The sequence below is a fragment of the Dama dama genome, chromosome 18, assembly GCF_033118175.1.
Source record: "Dama dama isolate Ldn47 chromosome 18, ASM3311817v1, whole genome shotgun sequence".
Taxonomy (NCBI): domain Eukaryota; kingdom Metazoa; phylum Chordata; class Mammalia; order Artiodactyla; family Cervidae; genus Dama; species Dama dama.
The window spans coordinates 41,213,667-41,231,133 of record NC_083698.1 but is presented as its reverse complement, the minus strand read 5'-3'; the positions used below and the strand labels follow the sequence as shown (position 1 = coordinate 41,231,133).

At 34.1% G+C, this 17,467-nt stretch overlaps 1 protein-coding gene across 1 annotated transcript in view; it reads left to right on the top strand.

The window, feature by feature from the left end:
* RSBN1L (round spermatid basic protein 1 like) overlaps window positions 1-16,985 on the top strand; it is a 79,137-nt gene extending 62,152 nt beyond the window's left edge. Inside the window, exons 4-8 of the mRNA XM_061165170.1 lie at window positions 1,810-1,947; window positions 5,680-5,822; window positions 9,066-9,233; window positions 14,768-14,876; window positions 14,961-16,985. Coding sequence (XP_061021153.1) covers window positions 1,810-1,947; window positions 5,680-5,822; window positions 9,066-9,233; window positions 14,768-14,876; window positions 14,961-15,602 — 1,200 coding nt within the window. The 3' untranslated portion in view covers window positions 15,603-16,985. The remainder of the gene's footprint in view (window positions 1-1,809; window positions 1,948-5,679; window positions 5,823-9,065; window positions 9,234-14,767; window positions 14,877-14,960) is intronic.
* Window positions 16,986-17,467: the final 482 nt, after the last annotated feature.

Here is a 17,467-nt window from a genome sequence, read left to right as displayed (position 1 = left end):
TATTTTTAGCTTTGTTAGATTGCATTACAGAAATGCATAACAATGATTAATTTTACTGTTGTGTTACTGTTAGTATATCTAAACATCTAGAGCCTAAATATTGTTGTAAAGTCAGATACTCACTTTGTATTCTCTCAGTATTGGAGATGCTAGGAACTTTTGGGAGACGGGAAAAAGATCAGACCATGCGTACAAAATGGTGACACAGACCCCAGCTCTTTTTTTTTTTCTTTTTTTTGTAACTTGAAGAATTGGGGTAAGGTTTTATGTTTCTGAGAAGTGAATTTGTGGCAGTTCATGAAAACCCTGAAATTCTGGTAAATGAATTTATTAAGACAATGATGTATCATTGTTAACAATGTTTTGCTTATTATTCTAAAAAATAAAATTATCTAGTGTTTTAGTCTGGAGAAGGCAATGGCACCCCACTCCAGTACTCTTGCCTGGAAAATCCCATGGACCGCGGAGCCTAAGAGTCGCTAAGAGTCGGACATGATTGAGCGACTTCACTTTCACTTTTCACTTTCATGCATTGGAGAAGGAAATGGCAACCCACTCCAGGATTCTTGCCTGGAGAATCCCAGGGACGGGGCAGCCTGGTGGGCTGCCGTCTATAGGGTTGCATAGAGTCGGACATGACTGAAGCGACTTAGCAGCCGCAGCAGTGTTTTAGTCAAATGTTCTGTTAAGATAGAACTTCTTTGTCCTGTTTTTGATGTGGGTGGGGGCTTAGATACTTTGATACACAATACTGTGTTTACCAGCTGTGGTTGTAGGGATTCAGCTTGTGATCTGAACATATTTTAGAGTCTGTGTCCCTTTGTGATGAAAATTTACCCATCTAGATTTACCTGGTATATCTGACTTCCCATTTTAAAACTGGGATAGGCCCAGGCAAACTGAGACAATGTTATTTCCCTAAAGTTAGTGGCCACAAAGGCTAATCCAGAGAAAAAGATGTTTGTTTATGGAAAGGAATTTGTTTTGCTTTAAAGATACTTGTGTTTACTAGTGTTAGCATATGAGGTTTCTCTGTAAGGTTTAGACATACTTTTGAAATTTAGGACCAATGATTCTTGAGGTATAGCGTCTTTTATTTTGGTTTAAATTTGAATGATAACCATTTGCTCACACTGTACAGGTGGCTTTACATAATTACTGTTTTCTTTAGAAATCTGAGATCAATTTTTCCAGTTAAAGAAACTAAAACTGAAGGAATTTAACTGATTTCTACCAGTTTAACTGGTAGATAGCAAATGTAGATTTGGAACCTAGGACTTTTGGTTCTCCAGCTCTAGTAGGTTTTCATCAGAGAAATATAAGCTGAATCTTAGGTTAACATGCTAAGATCTAGAAAGGAACATAATTCCTGGTGGCCTTTTTGACATACAAAGTACTGATGATGGTTAATGCACTGTTTTCAGAGGGTCTAGTTTTGAAAAATCTGACGAAAAGGTATGAACCATTTAGGAAAATATAGGTACAGGAACTTTTAAATACAATTTCAGTAGCATTATAGATCAAATAATAAACTGTGTTGAAAGGAGAAAGTATATTATCAGGAAGTATGCTGTTTATCTCAACTCTGTTTTCATAAGCAGTGTGTAGTAATAAATAGCCAGAGAAGGTAAAATACCTCGATTTTGTGCAGATTTTTTTTGGTTTGTTTTACTGTTTGTAAAAGGCTTTTTTGCTTTGTTTCGCTTGCCTCACATTTTGTTTTAAAAATCTGAGACAGAATAATTTAGAATTATGCAGTGGTAACAGGAATTGTCTTATGTTTAATGTAATTAAATCCATATCCTTCAGGTAAAAAGAACATATTCTCACGGTACTTATAGAGCCGGCCCAATGAGACAAATCAGCCTGGTGGGAGCAGTTGATGAAGAAGTGGGAGATTACTTCCCTGAGTTCCTCGACATGTTGGAAGATTCACCATTTTTAAAAGTAAGAGAAAACAATGTGAAGCAATCTGAGTTGTGGGTGTTACTTTCATGCTACCAGTGATACAAATCATGGCTTTTCAGAATTATAAAATTTTTTATTTCAGTTGATTTGGCAGGAAGGGAAGAAGAGGTGAGAAGCTAAGAGTAATTCTTGTGTGTGTGTGTAACTTCTCAGGTACTAATTCTAATGGCAAAGCTGAGTGGTAGATCAGAAAATGATACTTGCCTGTAGCTGCCATTAGAAAAATAAGTTTCATTGGTTTATCACCATTTTATAAACTTGAGTGCCAGAGGATTTAAGAAGTACAGGATAGATGCTCACCACAGTGTTTGCAACTGGGAAGTGACAGTTTGGGTGTGTGGAAAACTGGCCTGGCAAGTTGTATAACTGTATTTCAGCTTTGGAGATCCTAGCTGGGTTGGGCAAACCAGTTAAACTTTCTGGGCTTCAGTGTTCTCATCAATAAAATAAGGTATTTAAACAATGCAGTTTTAAGGCCCCTTTAAATTCTTTAAATGATTTTGAGACGGATTCTGTTTTCTTTCTTCCTCTCCTCCCTTCCTTGTTTTCCTTCCTCCTTTCTTTTTTCCTCCCTTTCTTCCGTTTTCTTTCTTTTCCCAGCAGTTCCTGCATTCCAGAAAATATTTCTTCTTATGGGCTGCTAGCACTATCCTATTGAGAGAAAAATCTCTGAACTATGTAGTTAGGTCAGTTATTTAATCAGTAATTCAAAGGTGAAAGTGTGACAAGATTAGTTTATCTCTAATACTTGGTACACATTCTGTAGAACATCTCTCTCTCTTTTTTACTTCTTGCTCAATTTTCTATCCTATGTGTGTATATATATCTTACTTTTTCATCCTACTCTATTTTCCTTTTATTTCCTTTTTTGTTCCTTTTAAACCATTGGTTCCTTGTCTGTTTCTCCCAGCTAGTGACATGGAATTTGGTTGCATTTGTTTTGAGTGGCATTTTAAAAATACCATTATTTCTTTTACAACATAGCATTTCCTTTATATTCTCAGAATTGAATTAGAAGTTTCAAGCCTCATTCAAATTTATTTTTCAAAAATCGCTAAGATCATAAGCTTTCTAGACTTTTAGCTGTAATGCTAGATGCCAGAAGAAATGGAACTATATCAGAGTTTTGAGTGACTATAAATTAGACCTAGCATTCTATTCATACTTAGTCAAACAAGTGGAACCAAAATGTCATAACATTTTTAGTTAAGCAAAAATTCATGTTTTCTAAAATATGTATACATATTTTAGAAACATAAACTGAAATGGGAGCACTGAATATGAAATAGAAAAAGTGAAACAAGCTAAATAAAAATTAAAGATCATCATACAGCCCTATTGTTTTTAAATATGGCTGCTTCCTTAGAATCACATTTGGAGCTTTGGAGAAGGAGGAAAAAAAAAAGCCTGGACATTTATATTTGTCAAAAAATTCCAAGATAATGTGAATGTGCATCTGGAAAACAGGAAATCAACAATTGATACAGTTTTATTAACTAAAATACAGATTTTGTTCAAATTTCACATTTTAAGCTAGTGTCCATTATTTGTTTTCATGCATTATTTTTAAGAGTCCACATCATATTTAGTTGCATTGAGCAGCTTCAGCTGCATGCAGCAAATTCTGATAAATTATTTTTTTTTCATTTTTATTCTGTTATAGATATTTTCTAATTTTCCTTGTTATGGCTTCTTAGATACACCTATCATTTAAAAGTGGATGCTTAATTTCCAAATAGATGGGTTTTAAAAAGTATCTTTGATGTTAATTTCTCACCTAACTGCTTTTTTTTCTGTAATCACCCTCTGTGCTTTTTTAAGTCTTTTACCTTTATTGAGGCTTTTCCAATGGTGAGTCAAAGATTTCTCTTGGTAAATGTCACATTGTACTTGAAAATATGTGAGTTATTTTCAGATATCTTTTGATATTGATTTCTAAAATAATTCCACAGTGATAAGAGAACAGATTATGTATGATTTCAGTACTTTCAGATGATGAAATTTTTGCACTGTTTTATGTCCCTGGATATGTTCCAGTTTCTCCTGGTTTATATAGTCTGTGGGAACTTGAATAGGGTTTGTATCCTGTTGTTGTGTGAAAATTCTATAAATCTTAATTATGTTGAATTGGTTCATGGTGCTTTTCAGGTCTCCTTTATCCTCCTACTTTTCTGTCTATTCATTTTATTAATTTTTGAGAGTTTGATATTGAAACTACAACTAAAAATCTTTATTTATTTATTTAAAAAGTTGTAATATATACTAGAACTGTATGTAACTTTGTTCTGTATTTTCCAAGTCTCCTGTAAATGTTATCATACTTTCATAATTTAAGAAGTAAAGAAAAAATAAAAAAATCATTTAAATATTTATATTTCAGATTTTAATCTTAAAAGTAAATGAGCAAAATAAATGCATTCTTCCTGGAGTAATGTAATTTGACAACCTCCCCTTTTTGAAAAGGGGGGGGGTATAGTTTATAAATACCCATTTTCTCACCGTTCTATGGACGGTGACTCTTGGTCATTCTCTGTTGCTCCTGTTTTCTTTTCAAATATTTTAATCCCTGGTTTTAGACCAGCAACCTCTTCAAGGAACTACTACACAGAAATAAATTTTAATTTTGGTTTAGTTTTCCTCTTTGTTCTGTTAGGTTTTAATTATAACTACTCAAAGAGGTAGCCCCCTTTTATTTGAGGTATCCATTTTTTAAAACTCAGTTGGTCATTTTTATAGATTGTCATGGAAGATAACTTGCTTATTTTGCCAATTTGTTAACTTATATTATTGGGTTGGTTTATTTTTCTTTCTCGGCTCTTGCCTTATCACAACAAAAATTTGGAACGACTGACTAAAGGGTTTAAGACAACTGACAAGTTACGGCTCAGTTCAGCTCAAGCAGGCAGATCTTTTATTAGACAGACACCCCCAAAATATGAAAGCAGGCCCACCCCAAAGGAGTCTTCCTTTTCCATCTGGGTTCCCCCTTTTTATACTTCCAGTTTCTTCCTTTTGGTTATGCCCTGTGCAAAATAGGGCTTGTACTCACCACCAGTCAATGAAAGGGAATGCAAATGGGCATACACGCAAGCCCGATTGACAATTGCAAGTCATATAACAGTAGACTGTGTTGTTTATATATTTCCAAAATTCAGTCTGATCAGATGTAGTCTATTTATGAACCCTTAATGGGCCCCTGGCTGCCTAAGATTACTTGGGGAAGACCCTGTGGTTATTTTGTATCCACTGTGGGCCTAGGGTACAAGTGCAGGAGTTGGAAAAGTCTCTGTGGTTATTTTTGTAGCATATCTGTGCACTCTCCTATGTGTGTCTGGGATGGGTTTTAGAGATCAGCTTGCATCCCTTTCAGCCAGGCCACCCCTTGTTGCTCATGCCTATCTTCCTACTTAACAATATGACCGATATATTTGGTAGAAAGATTAACAAATGATGAATACAGTGAATCATACCTCTGGCAGAACTGGAGAAGTGGAGGAAACCATCCAAGAATAATTATCCTCTTGATGTGTCTGAAATAGAATATTTTGAAGGCAAACTTATGAATATATTAGAGACTTAGAAATATATTTAAAACAGGTACATAATTCAAATGTATATATGAAATTTTGTGAAGGACACAGTAGTCTTTAATATATATTTGAAGATTCGTTTTAAAAAATAATTGATTTCTATGTCATTATTTGCCTCTAGTGTACACTGCCCTGGGGGACACTATCTAGTTTAAAATTAGAGAGTCGGAAAGATAGTGATGATGGTCCCATCATGTGGGTGCGCCCGGGAGAACAGATGATCCCTGTGGCTGACATGCCAAAGTCACCTTTCAAAAGGAAAAGGTATGTTGGATATAAATGTTTATTGCTGGGAATGAGTGTTTGTACATTGGTATGTATGTATTTGTTGAAAGTTGGAGGAAGAAGGTAGGGGAAGTTTAGAATTCAAAAATGGTTACACATGCTGATATGATTTCTTATAAATATAAAATATAAATAAAACATGAAAAATGGCAGGCAAATGACAAATTGTAACAAGAGGTGGGAAAAAATGTCATTCACAACAGGGACATTATAAACTGTATTGGAATAAATTGAATAAATATTCAGAAACAAATATAAATAATATTTTAAGAAAACTAAAACATCTATGGAGAATATAAAGAAAGACCTAAGCAGATATTTAGATCTATACTCTGGATTGAATACAAATGGTAGTCCTTTAGAATTTTAGGATTCATTTGGACTCACACTTCTAGCACTGGATAAAATAATTTCAAAATTCATATGGAATAACAAAGTCAGCAGATAGTCTAGAAAGCTGTGAAAGAGAAGATACGTGTGAGGGGGGACCTCATCTTACTCCACATTAAAAATTACCATAAAGGTCAAAAAGATCACTGGAATAGGATAGAGTACACAAATAGATCAAAGTATAATGGGAACTTAATAATAAGATAAATGGGGAAAAAAAGTTTATTTAATGAATAATGCTGGCATAATTGGAAGTCCATTTGAAGGGAAACAAAGCCATAACCCCAGTGTTATATAAGAAATAAGGGATTTGAACATAATAAGTAAAAAAAGAATAAAAATACCAGAATAAAATACTTAAGCTTAAGGGAGACCTCCCTAAACAAAGATGCAAAAACATAATGGTGATACTATTGTGAGAAAAAAGACATCAACACAACAAAGCTCAAAACTGGACTTGTAACGTGACAGACTAAAGTTAATATACAAAGAGCCTTTCTAAATGAGAAGAAAAATGTGAGAAAAAAAAAACAACCCAATAGATAAATAGGCCCTAGGTAGTCAATTGTATATTAAGTGTATGTTAAAAGAATTATGGGATATTATTTTTACCCATTACATTGGCAGAAAGTATTAATAGAGTGATTATATTACTGGGTGGTAGGTACGTGAGGAAACAGGGTCATATATATTATTGGTTGATGGATGAGCTTCTGTAATCATTTTTTTAAAGTAATCTAAAATAGCTCATAAAGCTTCACACACACACACACACACACACATTCTCTCTCTCTCTCTCTTTGAACTAGGATCCCTACTTTTGGGAATCTTTCCCCAGAAACAAAAGCACTAAAGGTAAATGCATAAGAATGCTAATTGCAGCATTTATTATAGTGAGATCAAGTATAAAATGATCTCATTGTCCATTATTAGAGTGGTTGAATTCATTTTGTTATATTCCTATGAAAGAATGGGGCTTCCCTGGTGGCTCAGCTGGTAAATAATCTGCCTGCAATGCGGGAGACCTGGGTTCGATTCCTGGGTTGGGAAGATTCCCCTGGAGAAGGGAACAGCTACCCACTCTGGTATTCTGGCCTGGAGAATTCCATGGACTGTATATAGTCCATGGGGTTGCAAAGAGACGGACACAACTGAGTAACTTTCACTTATAGAAGAATGCGGTGAAATAGTTAATTTCATCATATGAATTTTTGTCTGTTGAGCTGAAAGAATATCCGATGAAAAGAGCTAAATGTAGAGTATATGCTAAGTACGATTCTGTTTTTATGAAGAAAAAAAACAAACAAACATGTATAAGAGTATATATATGTAAGCACAGAGAAACGTGTAGAAAAATGTACATTAGGTTAACATTGTTGGGAATGGAGTAGGTGATCTTGGGGGGAGGTAATACCTTTTTTTTTTAGATACATAAAGATGGTCTCTCTTTTTATTATTTAAAAAAAAAAAAAAGAATAGGGAAAAATGGTGATAGAGTAAAATGTAGGTTACATGAGAGCATGGACAATGTTATGCTTGTTACGAATGTCTCTAGCACCTAAACAGAATGCCTGATGCTTAATAAATAAATTTTTGTTGAATGAAATTTTTACAAGTTCATTTTTTTTTTACAAGTTCATTTTTAAGTTGGGAGTAAATGGTAAGCTTGATATGTATCTCAATGATTAACTTAAATTTATAAATCATTTAGAGAATCCAAAATCCTCTCCTCAGAACAATGCAGATGTACATAGATTGTTACATGTAATTTAAGGGAGTTCACCAACCCCTTGAGGAACTCAAGGATTAAAATCCATGGTATATATATGGTCATTTCCCATCATGTTATAGTCTTACCAACTAATGAGAACATTGCCCTAGGCACTGTGCCAAATGCTTTTTTTTTTTTTTTTTTTTTGGGCAAATGCTTTAATGCTTTTAATCAAGTCTCAGTTCATTAGAATGTGGTATAATGAGATCAGACTTGATTGTTTGAAAACCTGTTAACTTTTCACAGAAAGCAACATCATCGTCTAGCTTTCTGATATCTGTAAAACATTAATCACAAAAAGGAAAAAAGGATATTAAAGCATGGTGTATGCGTCTGTGTGTCTCTGTGAATGTTTGTGTAAAACTTTAAGACAGGAATGCACAAAGAGCGGTGAAGTAGTAGAGATTGAGGGTGGGAAATAAAGAGAACCAAAAGGAAGAGTGACCCTAGGGGATAGACTAGGATGAGATAAGAAAGTAATGGGGGCAATCCTGATTTGTCTCTGTAAGCAAAAGAAAAATCATACAGGGTGATAAATAAGATGATGACTCCCAAAGTAAATTCTTCTCACCCTGTTCCCCTTCTGCAGCAAAATTTGAGAGGGTTTCTGCAGTGAGAGAGGCTAGGTGGTAAGCAGTTTCTGTATGCGTATGGATTCTAGAAGGTGAGTGGTGGAGGAGAGGGCCAGTGGGAGATGTCTGTCCTCCACAGTGGAGCTACAGTGTTTTTTTTCCCTCCTACTTCCAGTAAACTATGTGTGTTTTATGGAAGCACTTATTGCCAAGTGTTTTCTTGCTGTTTATATTTTGGTATTTCTCCCACAAGAATATAAACTCCCCCAAGAATAAGAATTTCTCTTATTCACTGCTGTCTTGTTGACTAGCTCTAGTGCCCAGGTAGTACCTGACTTACAGTAGGTAATTATTTGTAAATATTAATGCATTTTAAAAAGTTAAACCTGTGAATGCCTTAATACAAACGTTTGAAGGCAGTTAAGCCTTAATATTTAAGCCTACCTGTCTCTTTATATACATATATATATGTAATTTTTTTTTAAACAGAACTACCAATGAAATAAAAAACCTGCAGTACCTACCTCGAACTAGTGAGCCCCGTGAAATGCTCTTTGAAGACAGAACAAGAGCTCATGCAGATCACATAGGACAAGGTTTTGAACGACAGACTACAGCTGCCGTTGGAGTGTTGAAGGCCGTGCACTGCGGAGAGTGGTACATGTTAACTACTGCTACTTAATGGCTTCTGCACTTTTTCTTGGGAAGTTTTTCAGTAATTCTTCTTAATGTGGGGGAAAAGGTTTCAGTTTCCTGTGTTTGGATATTGTTTTTGTGTAATTGCACTAAAGATTTGCAACTGATAGAATCTAGATTTTATCTTTTGGATTTGACTGAAATAGTTTGATTTTCTACGTGACTGGAGTTGAAAACAGTTGTCTTACGTACAGTAATGGAGAACCCAAGGTTCACCTGATGCTTACTGTATGTCCGCTTACAAATGTTCAGTTAATTTCCTCTGCTTTTTGGCTCACAGTTTTAATATAAGGAGACTAAGACTCAGGACTGTCAAATAGTATTATCATAGTTATATAGCTCATAAGTGGCAGAGCTCAGTCTGATTTCAGAACTGACTCCAGCTTCTTGTGCTTTTCCTTTATACTGTTTTAACTTGCTGTCTTTTTAAGGTTTGGTATCTATTAAGTGTTTGTTTACCTTAGTATATTAGTATTTTTCCAGCTGTGCTTGCAAGTTTCACTAAATCTTTTGATAGATTAGAAAAAATTGATAATTTTCTTAAGGAAAATGGATAATATACTTAAAGTGGTTGTCTCATACATTAAGAGAATTTCCATTTACTAAATTGACAAAACCCGTAGAGCAAAGCTATATTTATACTGTAAGGTAACTTTGGTCAATTAGGTTTTGTTTTCAAATTGGGTATTGTTTGGGTATGAAACTTAAGTTGAAATATGCTATTTCACTTATTAAAGCAGTTGAATTAAATACTTAGCATGTAAGAAAGTTTTCTAAGTAAAAAGAAACTTTAATTCTGAAAATATAAAATGTCAGTATTGTTGCATAGATTTCTAAGATGTTTTGAATAATATGGCTTGTATTTTCTACATGAGGAAATTGTATTTTCAAGAGTTGTGAATACAAAATTGACCCTATGTTCAAAAAAGAAAATTTAAAGTAATATTTTATAAATTAATACTGAATGGGGAAGCCAGTATAAACTGACTTTGTTCCTTAACATAAATGAAGCTTTATGATTTCAGATATGCAAAGTAGCTAGTACCAAGCTAACCCTATGAGTGCTTTAGGAAAATGATGTTAATAATTTAGTAGTTTATGATTCAATAATAATAATAATTGTGTTTATGTTAAATGGTAATATCTGTGGTGATTCCCATACAGTTTCAAAGTTCTTACTATAATCTGGTTTAAAATGCTAATTTTGTCAAAGACTAAAGGCAAATTTGTCTGTGGAAATCAGTACAACAAACCCATTTCAGATTAATGGGATTTTTCTTGAATGTTTGGTAAAAAGATTTAAGAGTGGCATCAAAATTTATTAAAGTGAAATCTGATTTACAGATAGTATTCAATAAAGTTAGCCACATATTTATATTTTTCCTCAGAGATAAATATTCTTGTTTCTTGGCCTTAACTTTATTTAAATCTCTTTCAGGTTTCTTTTAATTATTGTTCATGTTTGCTTTTTCTCCACTTTATATGTGATTTGATGTTAGAGATTGTTTCCTGTCCTTCACAGGTCCATCATAGTTCACTACAGTTACTGAATTAAAAAGTGCTTGAAGCTAGCAATTTCACAGTGAAAAAGACTATTGTCAAATTATATTAGGGGCCAGATTTAAGAATATTCCTGAGGTAGATTTTGGAATGAGATGTTGCTAGTTATGAATTTTCTCACTTTTGTAAAATACAGTTTACTTTATCTACCAGTGATGCATTGATCTCTTCAGTTCATTTTAGTCACTCAGTTGTGTCTGACTCTTTGCGACCCCATGAATCGCAGCACGCCAGGCCTCCCTGTCCATCACAAACCCCCGGAGTTTACTCAAACTCATGCCCGAGTCGGTGATGCCATCCAGCAATCTCCTCCTCTGTCGTCCCCTTCTCCTGCCCCCAGTCCCTCCCAGCATCAGGGTCTTTTCCAATGAGTCAACTCTTCGCATGAGGTGGCCAAGGTACTGGAGTTTCAGCTTCAGCATCAGTCCTTCCAATGAACACCCAGGACTCATCTCCTTCAGGATGGGCTGGTTGGATCTCCTTGCAGTCCAAGGGACTCTCAAGAGTCTTCTCCAACACCACAGTTCAGAAGCATCAATTTTTCGGCGCTCAGCTTTCTTCACAGTCCAACTCTCACATCCATACATGACCACTTTGATCTCTTAATATTATAATAAAGATAGTAAGAAAATAATTTGGTTGATACTTTTAAGATGGTTTCATGGCTCTGATGCAAACATGGTTTATGATCGCTTTATTATTGTTTCTTGCTGTTAACCTAAGCTGTACTAAGGAAATTGGAGCACTGTCTTAGTGTTCTTATCTTAGCATTTTCGGTTCTCCTCTTTTTCTCAAGGAGACGTTAGGTATTAGATGATTGATTTTATTTTAGAGCCTGGCTTAACATGAATTTGAGATACAAGACTTAAATTGATTTAGACTATAAAGAGATCTTAAACTAGATAGACTTGTGAAGTGTTGGTCAATTTTCTATCACTTTTTAGTATTAGGAAGACAGAATACACATAGATTTATATATTCAAGGTTGCCTATTGGAATTCAGTTTTTTGAAAAATCAACTAATGGAATATAATTTGTATTCAATAATACAAAACTTGTTACAAGTATACAGTTAGATGTGTTTTGACTAATATATACAGCCATGTTAACCACTACCACAACTAAAATATAGACCATTTTGTTTTTCTTGTATCCCTTGATAGTTAATCTCTCCCCATTCTTACTCTAACTCGAGACATCTATTAACCTATTTTCTGTCTTTATAGGTTAGCATTGCCTAGTCTAGAATCTCATGTAAATAGAATCATATATTGTCTGACTTCTTTCACTCAGTATGATAGTTTTTAGGTTTATCTAAAATCTAAAATTTAGTGTTAGGTGTCTTAGTAGTTCATTCCTTCTTGTTGCTGAGTGGTATATCATTATATGGATATATCACAATTGATTTATCCATTCACCTGATGATAGACATTTGAATTGTTTCCAGTTTGGGATTTTTATGAATAAAGCTCTTATGAACATTTCCTTACAAGACTTTGTGTGCACATATAATTTCATTTCAGTAAATACATAGACATGGAATTACAGGGTCTTAGAATAAGGTACAATAATTGTGTGTAGAGATAATTCTAAGTCTACAAAAGAAGTACTAGAATTTATCTAAGTCACAAGATAAGACAATATTGAAAAGTTAGTTGTATATAACTATATTTTAGCAGTAAATACTTTGAAAGATTTTGAAAATGAAAAGAAAAAATAATGCCAGCTTGTAGTAAAATAAAAATTATGAAATACTTAGATTAATTTTTTTAAATAAGTGACTTACACTAAAAACTACAAAACACCAATGAGAAAAATAAGATTTACAGAGATGTTAAGAGATATACCTTGTTTATGGATTGAAAGACTCCATATTATATGTCAGTTCATTCCTTTTCCCCACTTTTCTTTCTTACCTTTTTTAGTGTTTCATTATACCTCCACTGACTTCCCAGGTGGTACAGTGGTAAAGAATCCACCTGCTAAGGCAGGAGACACAAGAGGCATGGGTTCCATCCCTGGGTTGAGAAGATCTCCTGGAGTAGGAAATGGCAACCTGCTCCAGTATTCTTGCCTGGAAAATTCCATGGACAGAGGAACCTTGTGGGCTTCAGTCCATGGAGCTGCGAAGAGGCAGACACAACTGAGCATGCACTGTTATACCTCCACTATTTGTTTAGTAGTGGTTGCCCTAAAGTTATCATAGTGTATCTTTAAATAATACCATACTTTTCTATGTAATGTGTAAGAATTTTCAACAGTGTACTGCCATCTTTCCATGCCCCCATTTATGGCCTCTGTGTTAATTATTATACATTTTGCTTTCTATATTCTATAACATCACTCCCCCCTCCCATATGTTGCTTCCTTTTGCATTAAGGATATATTTCTGAAAATATTTTAAAAATAAGAATAAAATAACTTTCATATTTACTATTACTTGCATTCTACATTGCTTTGAATAGATCTGCATTTTCATTGAAATATCATTTTCCTTCCGCCTGAAGAAGTTCTTTGACCTTCTTTGTTGTGCAATCTTCTGGTGACAGGTTCTCTCAGTTTTTGTCTGAAAATTATTTATCTCACGCTTCCTTAAGGATATTTTTGGGGATACGGAATTCTAGATTTACTTTTTATTTCAAATACTTTAAAGATAGTCTGCTTTCTTCTGGCTTGCATTGTCTCTGATGTAGCGTGCAATCATTCTTACACTCTTTCCCTGTATATTAATATGCATAAGTTTTAGATTTTCTCTTTATCACTAGTTTATTAAAATAAATTGGTTATGATTTGCCTCAATATGATTGGGGGGGTGGTATTTATTTTGCTTGGAATTTTATTCCAGAATCCATTTTGAGCATCTTTTATAAACATGTATGTGTATATTATTAATTAATTGAAGAGTTTGGGGGTGTTTAGAAGTATAATTAAAGATACTATTAACCTCCACAAGTAGAATGGTAACAGTTTACTTTATAAGCACTTTCCTAATAAATGTCTCTTAACTTTTTTAAAAGTTATTTAGGGATTTACTGTATCATTGCAGTTATATACGCCTAGATTGAAAGAATGTATTCCCTTCCTCTCCATATTTACCTCTGACTTCTGTGTTGTGTTTTTAATTACATACTTAATTTGTTGAAGTACTGACCTTAACTATAAACACTTAGTTTTTTGATTTGCGTAATTTAACCAAGTCAAGTCAATTTAATTTTTCAAAACATCGTTACATATAGCCATAATAAAATGAGATGTGGCTGCTTCTGGAAATCCCCTCCTCTTTCCAAGAGTCCTGATGACATGTCTTCCTTCTACTCCTTAAAATTTCCTTTGTTCTTCTCCCTTCCTTGATCAATGGATAAAGTTTCTGCTCTGCTATGCCTATATATTATATAAATAATAAAATGAGTTGTTTTATCCATATTTAGGTTAAATCTCATAGTGTTATCCTTTGTTTAAATATGTAAAGTGGTCTTCTAATTACAATTTATTTCTAAGATACTACTTTGATTTTGACCATAAACTAGTTTTGCTTTGAATTAATATATATATATGTGTGTGTGTGTGTGTGTGTATATGGACATATATATACATATTTGGCTGCATTGAGTCTTAGTTGCAGCGAGCAGGGTCTCTTGGATCATGTGGGATCTTTCATTTCAGCACATGAACTCTAGTTGCAGTGCATGGGCTCAGTCGTTGTGGCACATAGGCTCCGGGGTGTGTGGGCTCAGTAGCTGTGGTGCCCCGGCCTAGTTGCTCCATGGCGTGTGGGATCGTGACTGTGAGTGGAACTCACGTCTCCTGCATTGCAATGTGGATTCTTCTTAAGCAGTGGACCACCACGGAAGTCCCTTCTGCTTTGAATTTAATAAAGACTTAGCAGAGTAAAACATTAATGGCAGACTCTTCATTATCTCTTGTTCTTTTTTTAGGCCTGATCAACCCCGAATAACCAAAGATGTAATTTGTTTTCATGCTGAAGATTTCTTAGAAGTAGTTCAACGAATGCAGTTAGATTTACATGAACCTCCACTGTCCCAGGTATATTTAAAACTATTATTATCCTCAATTTAATTTTTATTGTGGAAAAGGCTTACTGGTATTTTGTGTTTTGTTTTGTTTTAGTGTGTCCAGTGGGTTGATGATGCAAAACTTAATCAACTGAGGAGGGAAGGCATTCGCTATGCCAGGATTCAGCTGTATGATAATGACATTTATTTTATTCCAAGGAATGTTGTTCATCAGTTCAAGACAGTTTCAGCCGTATGCAGTTTAGCATGGCATGTTCGGCTCAAGTTGTATCATTCACAGGAGGACACTGCTCAGAATACAGTTACTCATGAAACAGACACATCACCAGATTCCACATCATCAGTTCTTGGACCTCACACTGACAGCACGATTTGTGCTGTAAGCAAAACCTCCTTGGATTCTATTTTTTCAGACAAACTTCATTCTAAATATGAATTACAGCAGATTAAACATGAACCTGTTGCATCTGTAAGAATCAAGGAAGAACCTGTGAATGTTTATATTCCTGAAAAGACTGGAGGACCGAATAATATGGATAGCAAGAATGTTAAAGCAAAATTGGATCATGTTCAATTTACAGAATTTAAGATTGAAGTGGACTCTAAATTTGAAAATAGCAACAAAGATTTAAAGGAAGAATTGTGTCCTGGAAGTCTCATAAGTCTAGTTGATACAAGGCAACATAGTTCAACACATTCAAATCAAGAGAGAAAAGATGATGACATTTTGTGTTAAATTTGTACATACCATTTAAATTTTTTTTCCCTAAACTTAATAGTGTAATAAAGATTCATGAATTCTGAAAGCAAGCGGAGGACTTGCTCCCAAGTCTGTTACAAAATATAGTTTAAGTAGCTTTGTAACATTCCTCAGTGCCTGTCCATAACTGTGAAGTAGCAAAGCACTTAGGGCCAGAAGCACTGTCAACACTGCAGGTTTAAACAAAGCAGTCTTTAAAAAAATCCTTTGAGTTGGAGTTGTAGGTTTTAGAATAGAGCTGACATTACCATATATATATATATTTTGTAATATGAGCCAGAATTCTTTTTTGACAATTAAGGCTTTTCCATAGTTTATTTATACCAGTTTTTTTTTTTTCCATTTTAAATGTGTCAGCACTGTAGTGTAAATAGCTTTTAAAAAATCTTTTTAGTGTGATTTATACTGAAATGTGAGCCACTTAATAAAGGTTCATAACAATAAACATGTTTTCTGTCGGGTCTGCCAAAAAACAAAAAACAACATTCATTTAAATCATTTATTTCATCTGTTATGTTTCTGCTGGTATATCAAGTGCTAATGGAGTGCAACTGTATGTATTCAAATCTAGTTAATATTTAAGTTCCCCACACTGTGCAAGCATTTTTAAAACCAAGATTCAGTTATGAAAGCATATTTATGTGTGTATGTATGGGAATATATATATATGTTACCATATTTTGCATAACTTCCTAAATCGCTGAATGAGTATGTGAAACTTCCTATACTCCCTGGAATATATTTTAAAATATTTCAATGTTAAGAAGGCAGTTTAGGTAATAGAAAAATGTTATAAGTTGGGAGAAAAAAGGTATTTTAGTGGTATCTAACCCTTCTAACTAATGAAGTTATGTGGCAGATTATATAGCCCTATTACGTGAATTTTCTTTGTAGTGTGTGGAATAAGAAGTGGAGAAAATTTTCTTATTAATCAGCACCTATACTGTATCTAATAGTAGCTGGGAAAAAAATGCTCAGTTACAGAAAGTTTAATTGCGTGCAGTTAAAATATTTTATTACATATTTCTTGAGGAACAGGAGAAAAAGATGGCAAATACAGCATATTAAAATAAGTGCAGTGACTTAACTGCCATATACAGAAGTATAATTAACAAAATTTGTTACTTGATCTTTCTAAGCATCCCTCTCCCTACCTTACTAAAGTAAACAACTTAGATTTTTTTTTTCTTTGAAAAGAAGCTCTGGAAAACTGGCATAGGAAACAAGATTGCCAGTGCCTCGCCAAAGATGATTAAAACAAATCTCTTCAATGATGGACTTTAGCACTGTTTCAAATTGCTTTCATTATTGTAATAAAAGTCAAGCAAATGTCTCTAATGTTTGCTTTGATGTTAAGAACTCTGCATTTGCAATTTATTTTCTTTAACTTGAATTTGGTATTTTTCTGGGCTCATGCTTTGGTTGATACTTTCAGCTGGAGTTCTCTGTGCTGCTGCCTTTTGAGCTTGTGTAGCTGTTCCCATTCAGTGGCTTCTACGCTGGCCCATAAAGCTGCTTTATCTCTCTGATGAGGGAGAAGCCACTTGAAGGCATTTCGCTAGAAATAATAAACTGTAGCAATGGTGTCATTTCTGACCTCCAATTTAAAAGGGCAGGCAAATATTATACAGAAATATCAATGGTTTGTAAGAAATCAATCTATTTGCAGCATATGAATTTTCATGGAGTAAGGAAAGTATAAATCATCAAAATGTAAATAGGGTTTTTGTTTTATAACTTTCTTATCTTGCTTCTCACTACCTTTATCTTCAATTTTAAGCTAAATTTATGTATTTATACCTACTTTGGGGAGAGACAGAAGTTTATAATAAACCAGTATT